General features: G+C 38.5%; 1 protein-coding gene across 1 annotated transcript in view; it reads left to right on the top strand.

Annotated features, from left to right (window-relative positions):
• Positions 1-20,989, top strand: part of Gpc3 (glypican 3) — a 339,189-nt gene that overhangs the window by 276,369 nt on the left and 41,831 nt on the right. Inside the window, exon 7 of the mRNA XM_059250245.1 lies at positions 18,119-18,278. Coding sequence (XP_059106228.1) covers positions 18,119-18,278 — 160 coding nt within the window. The remainder of the gene's footprint in view (positions 1-18,118; positions 18,279-20,989) is intronic.

Genomic DNA, 20,989 nt, shown 5'->3' with positions numbered 1-20,989 from the left:
CACTATCAGAGCTGAAAAAAGACTTAGGGTTCATGTGGCCCAACTTCCTCTCTGGACATTAGGGGAAGCAAAGGCCCAGAGAGGTTTTTTAAAAAAAAGACTCTGACCAACACATAGGCTGACAGTGTTGAGAATGAGAATACATGACCCCTTGTCTAGCGCTCACTCTGCTACTACACTGTGCTACCTCATTAGAATATGATCAGTAGGAGCTGGATACATTTGTGACTCCAGGTCAGATTCGTTTATAGTTTATTGGACCAGCAAATAACAGGGGTTTTATTTGAATGTCAGAATATGATTTCTCATAGGTAATACAATTTGTAAGCTGAGCGTGAAATTTAAAACCTGAAATAAATCAGTGCTCACAGCATGTAAGCATATACAGTAAACTGTAGTCTAACATTTTGTTTTATGTGCAAACATATAACAGTTAGATCACATGTATCCACTGAAATTACTTGGTAGTTTTGATTTGCATTGGTGGTACAGCAGATTCTGAAGGGAATTTTGATTAGGAATTATCTGGCTTTACTATGTATGATACATCCTATTTGTGAGTGTTATAAACACCATGAAGCTAAATGAAAATCACAAAATAGCTGGTTTGATAGGAAAGGTTGTCTAGAGTATAATGGAAATAAAATTCATGGTGCCTAAGAAGAAAGAAGGCTCTGCAGTCATGCTGTCTACTGGCTGATTAATATTTGGTGTGCATGCCATTTACCAGCTTCAAATCCTTTAGCAATCAATCAGTTAGAGTGAAAGACCTGAACCCAACTAGTGTCTCATTTTATAGTTCTCTTCAGAGGTTCTCACGATATGGACATACTTAAATTGCAGTGTACTAGTTTTGATAGTCACTTGGAAGAAGCCACTAACCAAGTAAACAACACTACTGGTTTGCAAGTGCAAACACTGATGTAAGTAGATAACTTTTAGGATAGTTAAGCAATGGTATCTATATGGAGAGGTTACAAAAATTAATCACTGCAGAAAAAGAGCAAATTTAATTATCATGACAACACTTCAACTGTGGGGCTGAAGCCCTGGCTCAGGGGTTAAGAGGATTTGCTGCTTGGCCAGGAGGTGGTAGCGCATGCCTTTAATCCCACCAGGCAGATCTCTGAGTTCGAGGCCAGCCTGGTCTATAGAGCGAGTTCCAGGACAGCCAAGAGTATACAGAGAAACCCCCTGTCTCGAAAAACAAAACAAAACAAAAAAATGGACTTATTGCTCTTCCAGAGACCCAGGTTTGAGTCCTAGCACCCCCATGGAGGTTAACAACTCCATAACTCCAGTTCCAGGGGATCTGATACTCTCTTCTGACCTACCTGGGCAGCTGGCACACACATGGTACACATAAGTATACATACAGGCAAAACACATATACACATAAAATTAATAAATCTAAAAAATATTTGAAGATGTTTGTACCTCTATTCATAAGAGATTGATCTTTTGTGTTTCTGTAATAAGTTACCTGGTTTTGGTATGGGCAATACTGACTCTGTAGAATAGGATGGGAATTACTCTTCTATCGATATGGAACTAAATATAAATTATTGTTTAACAAATGGTATAATTGACTAGTGAAATAAATGTTCCTAGGTTTCCCTTTGCAGGAAGACTTTTTTCAGTTACAAAATCAATCTTTTATTTTGTATTAGTATTCAGATATTTCCTTTGTTCCCACCTTGAGTCAATAGTTTTACTAGTAGAGAGTTGTCAATTCATATAAACTTTTCAGTCTGTTGACATACGATGTTCATATTCCAATCTCAATACATTCCATAATTCTGTAAAGTCAGTAACAATGTGCTATACTGTGTAAGAACCAACCTTTGGTCTTGAGAATTTCCTCTGGGTTTTTTGTTTGTTTTGTTGTCTTTCATTTTGTTAGCTTTAATCTTTCTTGTGCTAGAGGTTGAGCCCAGGGCTTCATATGTTCTAAGCATACACTGTATACCACTAAGTTACATCACCAACCCCTTCAAATCCTTATTTACTTTCTTTCATCTTGTTTTAGGTTATTTGGTTCTTTTTTAGTTACTTAAGGTAGAAGGGTAGGTTATTTCTTTCAGATCTTTCTCCTTTTATTGTAATAGCTAATTTTTTTCAACATTGCTTTTGCTGTATCCTACAAGTAGTATATTGTATTTATAATCTCATTCTATCCAAATATTTTCTAATCACCCTTGTTTTTCTCCTTTTGTTCATTTTAGACAGTAATGACAATTTTCAAGTCATTGTGAATTTCTCAAATTGTCTTCTATTACTCTTTGTGTGTGTGTTGTTTCATTATGATCTGAGAGCAAACCAATATGGTTCTAAATACTTAATTGTTGAGACTAATTTTATGGCCTGGAAGATGTTCTGTCCTGAAGAATGGTCCATGTGCATTTGAGAACATATGTATTCTGCTATTGTTGATGGAAGCCTTCCGTAGATGTCTATTAGGTAGAGTTGGTGACTAATGTTATTCAAGTCATTTCCTCCCCATCAATCTTCTAAGTATTCTAATATTTAATATGAGACATTCAAATTTCAACTTATCACTTTTAGTTAATTTTATCTTATTTGTGTTTGTGTGTAAAAACACAGGTACCCAAGGACGTCAAAGAGGGTGTCAGATTTCCTGAGCTCCAGCTCATGTGATTGTGAGCCATCATACATAGGTGCTGGGGAACTGAACTCTGGTCTTCCGAAAGAGCATCAAGTGCTCTTAACTGCTTAGTCATCTCTCCAGCCCCCTTAGTTAAATTCTCTGTCCATAAGGAAGAAACATGAGAGATTTTTTTAATTAATTGATATTTGTAGAACTATTGTACTTACAAACCCCACTCTCTTATAGTTTCCAAAGCTCTTACTAAGTTTATTACATTGAATCGTATGTACAGCCTGATACTTTTGCCAGGACAAACTAATCTATTTTTATTGCTATTTTATGGATGAGAAAACTGCAGTTCCTATTGCAGTGGCTCTTTCCATGATACCATGTTTTATGTGTTTCCCTGTCTTCCACATAGCTTGATACCATTCAAAATTCCCCTTTATTGTTTTATGTACAAATTCAGTTTCATTTTCTTTCATACTTTGTACTTGACCTTGTTCCACATCATGATTGTGTGATTGTGTGTGTGTGTGTGTGTGTGTGTGTGTGTGTGTGTGTGTTTGTAAAATCTCTTGCCACATTTTTACTAAATTCTTTGGTGAAGCAAACTAAGTAGGACAGCAGCCACATTCACCAAAAGCTATACATGTTAAGATATACTTCTAACCCTTAAAATGATCTTCATTTGTAGTCAGGTTTATTTTATATCTTCCTTAACTGTAGCTGATTTCTTTATGTTTTTATTTTTAAAATGCCAAAGCTTTTTGCTTATCACATGGAGAATTTAAATTAATATTTAAAAGCAGAAGTAGACAGCTGCCAATGTGAAGTAAATACAGGGACATCCAAAGATATTTCACCCACACCAAAATATCTCTTCGTCTTGTGTTTCCTTTCATGTCTTCAGTGAGCCATTCTCACAAATCCATGTGTTAAGGGCATAGTTTACCAGAGAGGAGCCATCTGTAAAGTCGTTATTAATCACTGTTAACAAAGAAATCTAGCATTTACTGTTGTCTGTATTCCCAGGTACCATACCAAATTATTTCTTTGTGAATTACTTCTAAGTAAGGCAGTTGATATGCTCTCCATTTGGTAAATGTAGCAGCTAGTACTTAAAAATTTTAAATCATGAACAAGATCTTGAGTGAATTTAAAGATAGGCTTTGGCAGAGTGGAAGACCTGATATATGGATGTGGCACCACAGTTAGATGAGTGCATTGACAGACTGTGTATATTCAAGGAACCACTGGAAAAGCCTGGGTCCTCTAGAGAGAAGACTAACCATGTCCAGTTGTAAGCATTGTTTCCTTATTATTTCCCAGTCAGCTAACCAAAGTAGTACAAATGTGCTGTGAATTACAGGGGTGTAGTAAAGCAGGGACATGAGGAATAAGGGACATGTATAACTCTTTTCCATAGAGTTCAGAAGGGAAATTCACAGAACCATACAGTGTTTAGGTGCGGCTCTCCAAAAGTATGGTAGTGTTTCTAAATACACAGGTTTGACCCATATAAAGGTGCTAATGCCTAAATGCTTAAAGTGAAGGAACTGTTTTCCCAGTTGAACTAATGAAAACGAGATTTGACTCCTGGCTTGAATGCCTAGGAAAAAGAAATCGATGTCAAGCTGGGGTAGGGGGAAGCAGGGACATGGTTTAGGATGATGAAGGACTTCGTTAGTGACATTTGCCTTCTCTAAACCCTTGTGGCCCTCCAGGGTTGGCATTACTTGTTACAGCATTTAGTACTTTCTTTCCACTAATCAAGCTATCTGTATAGGCATGAATATTTCTGTTTATGAATTTCTGGCCATTCTCTCCCTGGTGTTATGGGGAGTATGCTTGTGGGATAAGGTCTCTGTACTGTTGTTTCAGATGATGATGTCAGAATGTAGTTTGAACTCGTGGAGTCACTATGGACAGTTTTGCCATTGGTTGCACTGTCTATGTTCCTGCCTCTTTTCAGAAACAAAAATGCTAAATAGCAGCCATCTGAAATGTTAGAATAGTCCTTAAATAAAGTAAGGAAAGTAGGAAACAAAATATAATTGTGTTCAGTTAAATTCACATGCAAGGATTCGTTATGATTAAGACTTGCTAAAGTGTTTGAAGTGATGAATAGGAGGGGGAAAGGAAATGGCTAGATATGTTGGCAGATTGGTTTAGACAGCTCATCAAGAATGGATAAATATGAAGACTTTGGAAGGTTATAGGAGTTAATGACTCATATATGAAAATCGCAAGTCCTCTTAGTACACTGTGTGTTGTGGGTTTTTTTTAATTATTATTTTGTTTTGTTAGTTTGGTTTTGGTTTTTCAAGACAGGGTTTCTCTGTGTAACAGCCCTAACAGTCCTGGAATACACTCTGTAGACCAGACTGGCATGTGTTGTGTTTTTGAAAAGGCGCACACACACAAAAGAATTTCATTTTTATATTGATTTGTCTTTATTCTTGAGACTTTTATACCTGTGTATAATCAAATATGGTCATATACACACTTGATTTCCCTTCTTCAGCTCCCAGATCTCTTTCTAATTTGAACTCAGTGGTTATATTCACAACAAGAATTTTTTTAGCTAGTTTTAGTCCACTACATTTCCACACATACTAGGCAGAACCTTCTTGGGAACCATATGTTTTTTAATGGAAGGAGAACTTCTTTTCCCTCTTAGCAAGCAGATTGAAGCTCATTTTGTAGCTCTCAAGTCCCTTTGCCTCTTTTTCGCCAACCTGAACTGAATCTCCTGTGCAATCTCCAAGGATTAGGCAGACATCTAGCATCCCTCAGAATCTAAGTCTAAAAATCTGGTTGTGTGGTTGGAAGACGCTCTATCTGTTGCCTGTATGGACTTGCTGTCCTCATCTGTAAAATCAGGGCATTGGACTTGGACTATGTAATCACTCAAATCCTTTCTAAGTCAGTGCTCCTTGTTTATTCCCTTAGTAAGGTACTGAATATAATACTGAGTACTTCTGTGTGTTCAAAACAGCTAAGAAATCCTTTTTGTCCACACTGAATATCATCCTCTGAGAGGTAAGGTTTCTGTTTTTTACCCACCTCCTTTCCTGTCGCATCTAGCTAGGGCACTCAATTTATGTCTTCAAAGATCAAAATTATCACAGTATCCAGAATCGTTAAATGAACACAATGCTTGGAATGTGTGAATGCTACCCATTATAAGGTTAAATGTTATAGGAGAGGGAAAGGAGAGACGTTAATTGAGTATAGCTGCCAGGAACCTCAGAGTATGGTGGAGAAACCCATGTCAGAACTGGTCAACACATTCCTCCATGTTGAGCTCAGTGAAGAGAAACAAAGAAAGGTGGAGCTATTGATGTGTGTTGGCTGTAATTCATTATGAGTTTTCCTTTTTCTCTCCCACACTTACATTCGCTTATTCCTGCCATTCTATCACCACCATCATCATCACCAAATCATTTTGAGGGGTGGGGAAAGAGCCCAGCTAAGATAGCCAGCCAATTACTTAAGTCTCAGAAACAAGCAAAATGTACATGCCATATTCACTAGAGAGCCAATGGAACAAAGAATTTACCCTCATCTCCACTATCATACACATAGCCAAATAGCATAAGATCTAGCTCTCCCCAACACTGAGGATATATTGGCTGGCCTTGGCTACATAATGCTTTTCCCAGACCTTGTGGTTAAATTCTAATAAGCTTCTTAGGAAAACCAAGAGGCCTATCTCAGGAATGGACTCCTAGGCACAGCCAGTAGGAGAAATGGTAGATGTGGTTTAGAATGAAAGAATAAGAAGAAATGATAAAAGAGACCCAGATACTTTAGAGGAGCAAAATTAACCCCAAGGCCAACATCCTCCAAATGAACCAGTTTTTAGCTTAGGGACTCAAAGGTGAATGTGAAGGTTGGTTTAGGCAAGTGCTAAATAGCATATTTTTGTAAAAGTTAGTTTGTGCAAATGTTAAGTCAAAAATATTTCATAGGCTTACAATCAACCAAGCAGAAAGTATTACTGCTTTAAAATCCTTTGTAAGTATATATGGAATTTAGTAGAGTGACAATGACTGCCAATGTCAATAAATAATAGATGCAAAGTGACTAGACTTTATTAAAAGACTGTTCAGTAAGGGATTCCAGCAAGCCAATGAATACATTCAATATCTTATTGGGTGGGCTTTATTTGAAGTGTTTTGCTTACAATGTACTTTTATAAGCAAGGACTGGTGGTACAGCTCAGTGGTGGAGTACATGCATAGGACTCTAAATTCGACCTCTAACTCTGAAAAAAAGGGGGGAGGGTTGTCCTAAGTAGTCACCAAATGCAGAGTTCAAATTCCTTCTCTATTGGAAAATACCAGAAGTTCCATTTCACATTCCTTCATCCACTGGTTGACCTTGCCATTCAAATCAGTTAAGGTACAGAAGAAAAACTACACCAGAAGGCAGTAGTCAATCATTGCTAGATGCCGTACACAGCTAAGCTTGCCAGTGGTACACTGAGGAGTCCAGTGCTTAAGTGTCTTTCTGTGATCACAGTCTATGGAACCGTGGTGGCGAATTCAGTATCTTTATTGCTGCATTTACCAGACAAAGCACTTTTTTTCTATTTAAAATGATTATTCAAGTGTCTCTTAAGTTAGCTTTTACTTAAGGAAGCGTGAAAGACGTATGAGCACTACTCTTTGGTTTCTCCTCTTTTAGCCTTTAAAAATGTATGATGAGATGTGAATATTGTAATGACTCTGCTCCTGTTCCCCACTTCCTGTGACAGCCCACTTCCCCTCTGGATTCCATAGCCTCAAAGTTAGAAAGAGAAATGTCTGAAATTCTCTGACCTCCAGGGAAACTGAAAACTCTGTATGGTTTCCCATCAGGTCCCGGCTCATTTACTTGTACCAGATGCCTTGTGCCATTTATTTTCCTTCAGAATACTACAGTGCTACCTTAATTATTGGAAATATTGTAAAATTTCTATTTTTCAGATGGTATGCCAAGGAGAAAAACTAGTTTTTACTGGAAAATAAAACTATCTGTAAAGCCTGATTCTAGATTTGGTCTTGCAAGGAAGGAAGGGTCTTTGGTGGGGAAACTGTCAGTGGCCAGAGGCCTTCAGGAAGAATAGTGAAGCTTCATCCCCTCAGCCGTTGAGGTTGACTCTTCAAGCCCAATGCCTGATGACATGGTTCATGCATAGAAGCTATTTTTAGAGGCAAGAGTTCTCATTTCCCAAAAGTATAACCACAAGATGTCTATTTGGAATGGATCACATTTATGCACTCAGACAGTAGTAAATGTTCAGATCATGCTAGTGTAACCTCAGCTCCCCAAGGAAATACAGAATATCTCGGTACACTCTCACCATGGGACCCTTTGCCTTCTGTCAGTGATACTCATCTCACTGAGGTGATTCCTCTGGAAAGCAAGCAGTGGCATGGCGTTTCAAAGATGCCTTTGAAGCAGGTTTTCCTTCCACAAAAATAAAGTGATATTTCATCCTTATAGCTTTTCACGGTGGTTTCAAACTGATACAGGGACAAGCATGCCTGTAATCTTCAGTAAAGGGGATGCTCAGGGTCAAAGGCCTCCAAAGCAAAGCTGGACTTGCTGGCCTGCCTTTCCATTACCTTCCTAGGCTTGCATTTTGCTGCTAAACCTAGCCAGTCAGCCTAACTGTGATAAGCGTCTTGGTGCAAGTTTTCTTATAACTGCAAGTCTGTGGGGCTTTTGGTTCCTAAAGCAGAGGCTTACTCAAGTAAAGCTGGAGACCCTTGAGGAGGGAGTCACAGAGCCCATAATTAACATACTGGCAGACTGACCTAACAAAGAAAGTATTTGGCTATGGATTGGGAAAAGCTCACTAGTTGGCTATGGGAGCCTCATTAAGCCATTTAGGTCTTAAGGTAACTATTATATCCTTTTGGGCTATTTGGCTCATTCACTTAAGAATATCAATTGTCTCCCCTCCTCTTCGACTTTACCTCACTTTGTCAGAGGGAGAGGATCCAGCATCTGGAGAGAAATATGGTATCTGCCTCAGAGGATAACTCAATAAAGTGAATGGTGGCAGGCCCTCAGTCACTCAGCCTATGTATGTATCTGGCCTAGCTGTCTGGCCTCTCCATCCAAGGCTCCTCGGTGAGAATGAGCTATTAATATACCAGGGCAATAGCGGTAGAAGAGATAGCGGCTGGAATACATAAAATTCACTGCATACAGTTATTTTGGGAGCCCATTAGTTCATCCTTTCCTTTCCATTATCGTCCAGATCCTGTGCCTGTCCCAAATCAGTGCTGGAATGTAAAGTCCCTCTTTTTCAGCACTATTCCAAACCCTAGCTAAACCTTACTGTAGATATCCCTTCATAAAGTTTTTATTTTGTTTTCAGAGACAGAATCTCACTATGTATACCAGCCTGGCCTCAAACTTGTCATTCTTCTGATTCAGTCTCCTGATTACTGGGATTCTGGGTATGTGCCACCATGTCCAGCCTTTTTACAGGCATTTAGGCTAAAAACACATGTTGCCTAATTTCTCTCCCTAGTCCAGCTTACTACTTTTGTAAAACAAAGCTAATGATGTCTCTGCTGTTGCCTCATAGGATTCTGGAGAGGATCAACTGAGAAGACAGATAAGAAAGTGGTTTTAATTATTAAAATAATGCTAGTAGCAATAACAAAATAATTAACATGAAGAGAGTCATGATCCCCATAATTAGCTCTACCTGAATAGCAACCTGTACCTAAAATTCTCAGAATTGATTCTGTGCGTTTTAAATATGTAGTTTTTAATATGTAACAGTAATAGATTTATTGTGTGATCTATGTGCCACACACTAAGCTTAGGGCTTTATTCAATCCCCACAGTTACACAGTGTGAAAGACAAGTGGAGGTATTACCGTGTCTGTCTCATAGACAAGAAACATAAGGCTTAAAGACGTTAAATAATTTGTTTACAGTACTAGGGGTGGTGGGTGATAGTGTCCAGATTTCAAGGCAAGTTTTCTGACTCCAGAGTATAAGCCTTTAGCCCCTGTGGTATGCTTCCTCTCTAAAAAAGACTAAAAGGCTGTACGGTTCTAAGATAGCAACTGAACACCCTTGATCTGGTCTTTTGAAACTTGAAATGCTCCAAAACCCAAAACCATTTTGAATCCCAACATGACAGCATAAGTACAAAACTCTACAGCATGATACTTTGTTTCGTGCATGGAAGTGGTGAAAACTCCATTTGGGCAGTGTGCATAAGGTAACTATTGCATATAAATGGATTTTGTATTTAGACTTGGGTCGTATCCCTAACATACCTCCTTGTGTATTTAGAAATATTCTAAAGCCCCTGGTTCCAAACATTTCAGTTAAGGCAGACTCAACTTGTATTATTGGCCATTATTGGAAAAATTCTAGAGGTAGTAAATTGCTTCCTAAAACTATAGAGAACCATCATCTCAAATGGTTTGAATTCCATGAATTCCATCCACGGTGCTTTTGTCACATCCCAGTTTGTCTTAGAATGCAGACATTTGTTCAGTGGAGAGACTTATCCTCATACATTTCAGTGTTTCCTTACCAAGATAAAGTGAGACTCACGGAAGCCCGGAGTGGCGGGCGGAGAGAGTAGGTGCAAAGGCCGAGAGGTGGATGCGGCAGCGTTCAGCCAGGAGCCCCTGTGGAAGCACGTCTCCCAGCAGTCGCACTGCTACTCCCTTTTCTAAACATCCTTGAGTGCTTCCTTGGTTCACAGGCCTGTCTTATCTTACTGGGAACATTCAGATGGGTTTCCTCATACTTGGAAAGATCCCACCCAGAAGATTTTCTGGTACCTTGGTGTGTGGCCACAACACTTCATGTGGCATTACTTTACAAGGCATATCCAACAAGCCCTTTTACATCTGCTGGTGTGGTGGGGCCTGCTGTCCCTCCTCACTTTCTTCTTCCTTGAGAGCGTTGTCATCCTGAACCGCAGTGTACAGATGTCAGAAAACTTAATACCTTGCCAGGAAATTTACTAGGCATGATATATGTGTTTGTAATTATACATTTTCCTGTTGTATCTCTGATAAATTAAAGAAGTAATACAGTCTGCCTTGATAGTCTGTCGATTACCTGTGTCTAGCATGGCATTTGTCACGAAGTAAGGTAATATTCAATAAATGTTCATTGAATGGATGAATGGACATAGAAAAACAAATTGTAAAAAAAATTCCGTGAGAAGAAGCATCCACAGAACTCTAAAATGTAAATACTGATATTTTTTTATTTATTGAAGAATCAATTGGGCCCCATTTTACAGGGAAGAAAGCTCGGTGAGGCTAAGTGACTTCTCTAGAGTTTCACAGCTAGTAAATTGGCTGGGTAGAGATTTAAATCCATGCTGGTTGTATTCCAAAGCTTGCACTCTTAACGGCTATGTGGCATGGCCTTCTCAGTGTGGGAAGTATATACACACACACACACACACACACACACACACACACACACACACACACACATATATATTCTAACCATTAATTCTAACCTTGTGCATTTGGGGTTCTGGCTTCAGCTCAAAAGTGTGGAATTGCAATTGTTTCCAATTACTTGTGGCTGTGGTTTGGAGCATTTGTTCAAAGAAAGTGTGCATGCAAAGCAGGGGTCACATGCTAGGCCTTGTGGATGTGCACAATGTGTAAATCATACTGGCATTCCAAAAAGTCCAAGATTCATTGGAGTCACCACATTTGTTTCCCATTAGCTTATGTTACTCAAATACAAACAGTAAAGCATGTGTTTACATTACTGTGGACATGGAAAGCCAGACCCCCAAAACATTCCTTGCAGGTTGTATAAAGCGAAGCACCCAAACAGTTCCAAATCAGTTTTGAAAGCCCAGCTTTATAGCTTTAAAATGTAACCTGGATTCCCCACAATAAAAAATGCCTAGAAGAGGGACTGTGAGTAACTCAAAGAGACAGCAGCTAAATCCCCAAACTATGTATCTATTTTGTTACTTATCCTTTATTATTTTGTGAATGCTAAAAAGCTTCAAATCAAGAAAACTCTTAGCTGTGCAGCAGCAGGAATGGCATTTTTCATTCCATCCAGCTGTCCAAAAGCTATCCAAAGCTTTTCAAAACAAACCCATTCATGATGGGACCGCTAGGTTATTTAAGACACAGTGGATGGAAAGCAAGCTGAAGCCTCTAGTGTCGTTAAGAATACAACCTAATTGCCCCTTCTTTTTTGTTCTTTTGTTTTTGAAGCAAAGGTCTCACTGTGAAGCTTTGGGTACCCTGGAACTTCCTATGTAGACCAGGCAAGCCTTGAACTCATAGAGATCTGACTACCTCTGCCCTAAGTTGCTGGAATTAAAGGCGTGCACCATCATACATGATTTTATTGCCTTTTCTTCATTTTCCCACCCAATAGTAAAAGTCTTTCCCATCAAGTTATAGTTAACATATAGCCTCTGAAAAAATGCCATAGGATAGGAAGTTACCTGAAATTAAGGCAATCGAGTTGACAAAGGGAAACTGAAAGTCTAAGTTATACATGTCTTTACGTAATAGTATTTTTCTTGAAGAGGTCTGGATTTGAGGACTTAAGGATTGTTTTTTTACTAAGATCCTTATCAACTATCCAGTGACTTAGTCTACTATCTGAGGTTCAGAGTGTTCCCTTGATGCAGAAAATGGGAAGGGCAGTCTTCCCCGTCACACAGCATTCAAAGACCATGTGAGAGAACATGTGCTCAGTCCCAGCACAGTGTGAGGCTGATAAGACCCTTGCCCTGACAATAAGGACAGTAACAAGAGGCACATTGTCTGTACCATATAGACAGATGAAGACTTGTTGCTCCCATGGGTCTCATTTCAGCATATTTGATCCCAATAAGAACAAGAAGTATATTATTCTGATCTTTGTTCTCTTGTCAACCAAGCATGAAAAGAACATTGACCACGTTCGGTTGTCCCATGATGCAGTGCCCTTTTGTGAGCTTGGTTATGTATATAAGACTGTGAGATTGTTATGTTCTAGAAAGCCTATTCTCTCCTACACCGCATTTCTAATTTTCTTAGGTAATTATGTCAGGGTTTTGTTTCCCTCTATTGCATAAGCCTCAGTACCTGTGTCTAGGCTAACTTTTCAGTGTTTCCCTTCATAATAAAATGAAGTCAATCACCTTTGTAGACGAGGGTTTTCACTCTCCTTAGAAGGGGGTTTTTATTAACTATGAGGGCGAAAGGTCATGATGGCCGTACCTCAGGGAAAAGAAAAATGCCATTGTGTTTTCCTCTTTTCATAAATTGATTTGAAGAGTAATAACAAAGATTCCAACATACATAATCATGTACCATCACGCTAACACAATTTATGTTCAAAGCCAGTTCCAGAGAGTCTCTACGAAGCAGAGTAGCAGTGCAGAAACCTTTCTTAAAGCGTGACATAAACCTGGAATCCCAGTTACTTAGGAAGCTGAGACAGGAGAATATCTTTGAACCCTAAGTATTAGAGCAGCCTGGGAACATAAATAAAACTTCATCTCAACAAACAGCAAGAATCTCTTTTCTATGCTGTACCCACATTAAGAGTCTGGCAGATGTGTACATTCCACTGGGATCAGAACTTGGGAGATAATGAGCCTGGTGTTACTTTTGGTTATGGTGTTTTGGTTTTGTCCTGATTTGTCTGTTTCTCTTTGAGATGTTAGGAATCCAACTCAGGACATCAGATCTGCCAAGCATGCACGCTTACCACTGAGCTCCATCCCCAGCCCAGTGAACTTCACTTCCAGCTAGCATCTTTTATAGAAATTGATAACTTTTATAGAAATTGGACACTCACGGCCATGGTGTTGAAGGGCTCTGTGTACACACTCTTTAACCTAGTAATCCTGCTAGAGAAATGTTCCAACTTTTGAAGCAACCTGATGAGAACGACTTTGTTGAAAAATCAGAAGTAGCCATAATGCAAACAGTCAGTGCTGAGAAAATGGTTAAGGAAATTTTGATAAATTCCTTAATTGGTAGATGTTTTACCATAGTTAAAATGCTATAGTTATTTCATTTATTTATTATAAAACTTCTGTGAGGCAAACATTACTTCTCACATTTTGTTTCAGGAATATTAGGCAGCTTGTCTGAAAATAAAATTTTAATTACTAGAAAAACCAGGATTACAACCCAAGTATGTGCGATTAGAAAATTCAAGATTTACTATATAAAAGTCATCAATCTAAAACCTTTTTTAAAAAACCCACGAACATTATATATTAGAGTTTTACACACAAAGAGCTTTCCCCCTTGTTTCTCTTTCCCTTTACTTTTCCATACATATGTTGTATTCATCAGCTTTCTGTTACTATGACAAAAATACCCGAGATAATCAACTTAAGGATGAAGGGTTTCTTTTCACTCATGGTTTCACAGGTTCCAGTCCATGGTCTATTGGCTCTATTGCTTTTGGGTCTGTGGAGAAGCAGAACACAATGGCAGTGAGTACATTATAGAGGAACTGCCTCACCTGCTTCTTGGAAGCCAGGAAGGATGTTATGGACAAGCTAAGAACCCCATATCCTCTTCAAAGGCACAAGCCCAGTGACCTAACTCTTTTAATTAGGCCCCACTCACTTCCTTAAGGTTCTATCCCCTCCCAATAAGGCCATCTCTTGGGAGTTAAATTTTTACTAGATGAGCATGTGTGGCACATTTCCGACTCAAACTCTGCCAGTAGTGTGAAAAATGGCAGTAGTCCCAACACTTGCAAGACTGAAGCAAGAAGATTATGAGATCAAGGCCAACCTGGACTGTGTAGTAAGATTCTGCCTTAGAACACAAAGAAAAAAAGAGACGAAAACCATTACATGATACTTACATGTTTAAAAAATAGATTCTAAAATAAAATCAAGACCTAGATATGGTGGCATATGCTTACTGTCTCAGCACTCTGAAAATTAAGATAAGAGAATCCAAAGTTTGAGGCCAAACCTGGGATACATAGCAAAACTTTATCTTAAAAACAATGCATAAATATATACTTATTATTCTTAGCCAACTATAACAGAGGGTAGCAGCTAGAGAAAATGCTGGGTTGTAAATTGCCTTGTTCATTTTGCTATATGTGAAGCAATGTGTGGCAGATGCTTCACATTTAGAGCCTGGCTGTGTTGACAGTGGATGCAACAGTCAGATTTGTATTTTAATAATATTTGACATTGCTAATCACTGTTGAGCCAAGGGCTTATTTTCAAAAGCTGACAGGATACTGTCCTTTGCAAATGACAAACAGTTCATCAACAATACTAAGCCCTTTGTGTTACCTGTGCTTATGCACTGGTCTCTCCCGATCTTTTTATAAAGTGAATGTTAAGTCTGAAAGACATTGTAAATAGCAGGAGAACAAAAAGGTCAGTATTGTGAAAAGGAATTAGCTGATTGGATTTCTGAGCTAAATCCATAGTCATTTATTGGCAATTGTCCTCAGGCCCATTGTCCTTCTTCCGACACTCTTCTTCCATCTCTTGTTTAAGAATTTTGTATCAACAATAGTTTTCTTGGTTTGAATTTGTTTTGTTACTTTGTGAGGGCTAGACTCTTCAGCAGCTATCTGTGTGAAATCATTAGAAAATATGTCATAATCTCCCTTCCATGTTGGAGTTGTCTCCAAAATTAACTTAACTGAACACCCGAAGTAGTATCCTCCTTGGCAAAATTTTAAAGCCTTTTTTTTTTTAATTTCACCTTATTTAAACAGAGATCCCCAACAATATTGGGGACATTGTACAAAGGGTTAGAAAATAGCCTCTCAAATATGCTACTGGTCTTAGCCAGGGTCATCCAAAAGGGTTTCAGCTGGGCTACTCTTCCAGAGGATACAGATTCAGTTCTCAGTGTGCACAAAATGGCTTATAACCACCGTAACTCCAATTCTAGGGTATCAGAAACCATCTACTGGCCTCTTCAGGCACCAAGCATGCACATGACACACATATGCACATGCATATATGTAATAAAATAAAGGGGGGTTTTGATGTCCATTTCTAAGTTCTTCTACAATTAATCCTGGTTTTGAGGGTTTTTTTTTCCTTTTCTATCCAGTTATGGAAGTAACTTTAAAGATCTACCATGTCACTTCATTTTGCTTCAATTCAATAGCATATTTATTGAGTGTCTATTATATACCAGATACTTGGTTAAATGCTATGGGGTTCAAAAACACATAAGATGAAATCCCTAGCAGCTTACAGGCTAGTAGTGGGGGGAAATCATAAATACACATAAGTAATAACAGATCACATATAGAAAGTGCCATTTAGGGGGTAGAGATAAAAGAAACACTCGTGGGAGATGGAGGGAGAGAATTGTAATGATCATCTGCCAAGAAGACTCTATAAAGGACATGGCACTTGAACTTGGCTTGAAAATCTGGAAACCTTTCAATAGACAGAAATGAGCAACAGCTCATAGTATGTTCTCAGTTAATGTTTACTGAAGGTATTAATAAAAAAGCTCAAATGTGAGATGTGCTTGAAAAACAGCAAGTTTACTAATGTATACCTAACCACAAAATCTCGTCATGTAAAAAATTCTAATTCAAGCAGTCCATTCTATACACAAAGGATGCATTCTTGGAAATTAACATGAAATGCTTATGTCAAAAGCAATTTTCCCAAAGGAATATGGTTTTAAGGATGGATTGGAGGTTTTAGTTTAACTATAGTGATATTTATTATAGCATGGACTCACAGTTCTCAAAGAATGGTTTATGGACTCTGGAAGTCCATGAACTCCAGAGAGCCACAAGATCGAAACTACTTTCACAATACTAAAAATTTATTTGTTGTTTTTACTGTGTTGGTATTTGCCAAATCTCTGACTAGGGCAAATGTTAGCACCACTATATAAATCAAGGCAGTGATACTACAATGCAATAGTAGTCATCATAATTGTCACTGCATATGTTTGCAGGAAAGTAAGTGGCAGTCACCTAAGAATACTGTTGCTAAAGCTGCGAAAATTACTGATTTTATTAAGCCTCAACTCTTAAGTAAAATTTCTTAATTTTTGGGCTATGAAGTGAGAAGTACACAACGTATTTATGCCTCAACTATATATCAATATATAGCTCAAGGAAAGATTCTTGTGTGATTATTTGTGTTGTGAACCAAACTTAGTCCCTTTTCATCATTTGTGTTTTGAATTTCTTAATGTTTTGGGTTATGAAGTAGGAAATACACAACATATATATGCCTCAACTATACGTCAATATACATTTTAAGAACTCAATATTTACACATTATTGTCTTGAAAAGGAACAAAGAAAGGCTGTCAACATGAGGAAAATTGCTATTTGTTGCTAATGATAAGATTCTAGCTTTCAAGAGAAGACTAAGAGTTGTCAAGAGCATGGGGCAGCTGCTCACACAGTGTCCACAGTCCTGAAGTACAATGGAAGTTCTCAGCTTGCTCTCTCCTTTTCATACAGTCTGGGACTCCAACTATGGCATGGTAGTATCCACAGTTAAGGTGGATCTTCTCATCTCTGGTAACCTAATCTAGAAAATCCTTCACAGGCATGCCCAGAGGCTTTCCTCCATGCTCATTCCAAATCTTGTCAGGTTGACAATCAAGATCAACCACCACCAACTCTCATTGAAAAACACAGAGTGGGACTGAGAGGGTCTGTCAGTGGAGAGACTTTGGAATGCTAGGAGTCCCATAAACCTAGGCTACATGCCTAAAAACTCTGCACCAGTCATCAAAACCAACATGTGTCTCTTGCTAAGCATATTAGCTATGATAAAGCAAACTGATTTGAAAGCATCTCACTGAAGCTGCAGGAGAGAACTGTTCATAAGCTTTGTTTTGTCTTTTCCACTGATCAAAATATGGGAAGTGACAATTGTAAGTAATCATTAAAATTGAGTGCTATTCACTTACGAGACCATCCTGTCTTCACTCCATTAGGAACAGTTATTGTTTTCATATAATGGAAGTAAATGCTATTCTAGGACACTTTTGTAGGAATTTTTTTTTCTAATCTTGGTGTCCTCTTAGACGATAACATGTGCTTCATCTGTCAAGTCTTAAGTTCTCTATATGTATTCTCCTACCATAGAGACTCTCAGAAACTTAGATACAATATTATAGAAATGTAAAATACAACGTATCCTCTGGCTTCAATGTGGTTTAAGTGGAGTAGAAGGGTGGAGAATCATGTCAAATGCTGTGGAATTGTCTATAAGCTGTATGAAGCTCTAGAATGTATAAGCAATTTACACATAGTTAAATTTGAAAAGTGATTTTTTTAAATGCAGGCTTGCTATGTTACACAAACTAGTGTTGAACACTGGACTCAGGCAATTTTCCGGCTTCAACCTCCCTCTTAGCTGGAACTAGTAGTGTATGCTACTATGCCCAGTTGAAAACAGTTGTTAAAAGCTGTGTACTTTGTAATACCTCTTATTAGTAACACATTCTTCTAAACCTATAAGAAAAAAAAATAAGGAGAGCTTCTATAGTCCTGTTATTTTTCTTTCAGCTCCTGAGAACCATGTCTGTGCCCAAGGGTAAAGTTCTGGATAAAACCCTGGATGAGGAAGGACTTGAAAGTGGAGACTGCGGTGATGATGAAGATGAGTGCATTGGAAGCTCTGGCGACGGGATGATGAAAGTGAAGAATCAACTCCGCTTCCTTGCAGGTAACTGGCTGAAAATGGTGATGCTCCCAGAATTCAAAAATCAATTGCTTTCTAGACCTCCACTAAGATTCCTGCAGCACACAGTGCTACAAACTCTTAGGAAAAATGCTGCTCTCAAAGAGTGAAGCTCTCAGGTGGTTGTTGCTTCCCATCTCTGGCCCTGGGTAGATCAGAAAGGTGTCCTCCTGTTTTCATTGTCGAAAAGTAAATTGAGCTGAGCCATTGGCTCTGTTTTCCCATTGGAGTTGTCCTTGGTTCTTCTTGGTTATATAAAGAAATTCTACCTTGGGAGTCTTGTGCAAACCTACAGTGAGGCCTGGGGCTGTAGTTGGGTAGAGCACTTGTATCTCATGTATGAGGTACTAGATTTAATCCCCAACGTCACAAACAAGGAAGTAGATCAACAATGGAATAACTTTAAAGGCAGAGTTATATGTTGACTTTTCTGTCTTCAAATGGCATGTCTGTCATTTTCTTTTCTCCCAGCAGTCTGATATAGATAGGCTACAGGGCATCACTGTACAGCTATGTAAAAACAACAGCAGTAGAAAAGGCAATACCAGGGATGCTGGAGACAATGGGGAAATGCAAAAACATTTGGTGTGCCTCAGAGTTTCTGAGTCCTTTCATATCAACAGGTATTCTTCTATTATCAAGTTTTTCCTAATAAAGCTGGGCTCAGAGAAGGAATGCCTCTAAACGGGAGAGACGGACTTTTACTACCATGTCTTTCCTCCTCCGTGCATTGCTTCTACCTGAAACTCTGTTGTCCAAGGTCTCTAAGATGCTTCATTTCCTGTTTCTCCCATAGCTCTACTGGTTTCCATCTTTAGACCATTGTCCATGTTTATGTCTAGAAAGATAAGCCTCTTTTCTTCATTCTTAAATCATACTTGTCCCTCACAATACATTTCACATAGGATTCAGGGTTAAGAAAGTCAGTTTTGGTACAGAGCAAGCATATATTTGGCTTCTTCTTCCTACATATTAGTATGACTTAAAACAAATTTACTCAAGTTTTATTACCTCCTTTCTAATTCTCCAACTCTTCATCAAATGGGGATCATAACCTAACTTCGTGGGTCTATTGCAGGAATATGTCAAGGGAAAGGTTCACAAAGCATATACCACCATATTTGGCATGTACTAGCATATACTAGGTGCTACATGGTTGTTAGTTTCCCTCCTCAAATCTTTTAAAACCAATGGTTATTTTATATATAAAAAAAAAGGAAGTCTCTGAATTATTGCAATAAGTTCTGCTAATGCTTTCAAGGCATACTCTATGACAAAGCATTTACCACCATATTTGGCATGTACTAGCATATACTATGTGCTCCATAATTTTTGTTTCCCTCCTGAAATCTTTTACAACCAATGGTTATGCTTTTAAAAAAGAATTCTCTGAATTATTGAAGTAAGTTCTGCCAGTACTTTCAAGACCTACTCTAGAGCAATTCCTAGTTCCATGGGGCAGAATTAGGACTGAGACCCAGGCAGTCTGGTTTCAGAGGCTACTCTTGAACAAGTCTACACAAATGTTTTATTTGCTCCTCAATGTAGCCATGAAAATATGAAAGTCAGATTCTACAGATTGAACATGCTTTGTCTACGATCCTAAAATCCAAAATACCATGAAATTCAAACCCTTTGAGTGCCAACACAGTGCTCAAACAGTGTCAGATATTTAGATAAGAGATGTTCAACCAGTAAAGACCACACAAATATCCTATAATCGGAAAAACTTCAAACCCTGAAGCACTTTGGTCCTAAGCATTTTTGGTTAGGGATGCCCCCAACCTATATATGGCAACTTTTGTAGCCATCTGAATTATAAAGGTTGCCTAGATGATTCACCAAAATGTTCTCATCCCAACACTGGCCCTCAGGACATAACACCATTTATACTTCTCCAGAAAAGTCTCTCTGCTTATTCCAACTCTTGATTTCCTGCCTGTTAAGACTTGTCCCTATCCATTTTTTTAACTTCTATAGTTCCAAGGTGACCTAACTTTTGTAAGCAGTGTTTGGCATGGGTCCTTGTCAAAGGCTTTGTCAAAATGTACTTCTATTGCACCCTTGGTTTCCCTTTCAAAGAATTCTAGTCAGTTTGTTAGGCATGATTAGCCTTAGGGGCTTTGTAAAGTGTAAAACACTATGCAGAAAGCAGTTCATTTAATTTACAGGGGAAATTATGCCTTGCCTCTGAAGTATTACATGTGCCTACCATGATCAGTGATTCTACCAGCCTGTGGTTCATTGAGTCTCCTTTAAAAAGCTTCTTGGAGAGAAGAAACTCATTGCCAATCTGTCACACTCATGGCACAATAGCTATTTGGAACGACAGGCTATACACATTGGTTAGCTGTTATATAATTTCATCCAAAATCTGGGTAGATGCCATGTGGTCCTGGTGATTCATCATCATCCATTTATTTAGTCAACTTGACTTGGAACATGATGTGCATTTACCATTTCATTTAGAACTGCAAATTGCCTCCCCCAGAAGACAACTTGGGAATAAAGAGCATGGCTTAGAGTCTGTTCAATTCTCTTGTATCTTTCTTTTGTCCCTGAACAGACCTTTTACATCATAACCAGTGAGCGATGCTATTGGCTGTCTTTCCTGGCTCACTTCTTCCCTTCTTTTGATACACCGTGTGTAATGTAGTCTACCAGGTTCTATTCTTGGGCTTTGTTTCTAACTCTCT

Source organism: Peromyscus eremicus, chromosome X (genome assembly GCF_949786415.1).
Source record: "Peromyscus eremicus chromosome X, PerEre_H2_v1, whole genome shotgun sequence".
Classification (NCBI taxonomy): Eukaryota; Metazoa; Chordata; class Mammalia; order Rodentia; family Cricetidae; genus Peromyscus; species Peromyscus eremicus.
This window is presented reverse-complemented; position numbering and strand designations above follow the sequence as displayed.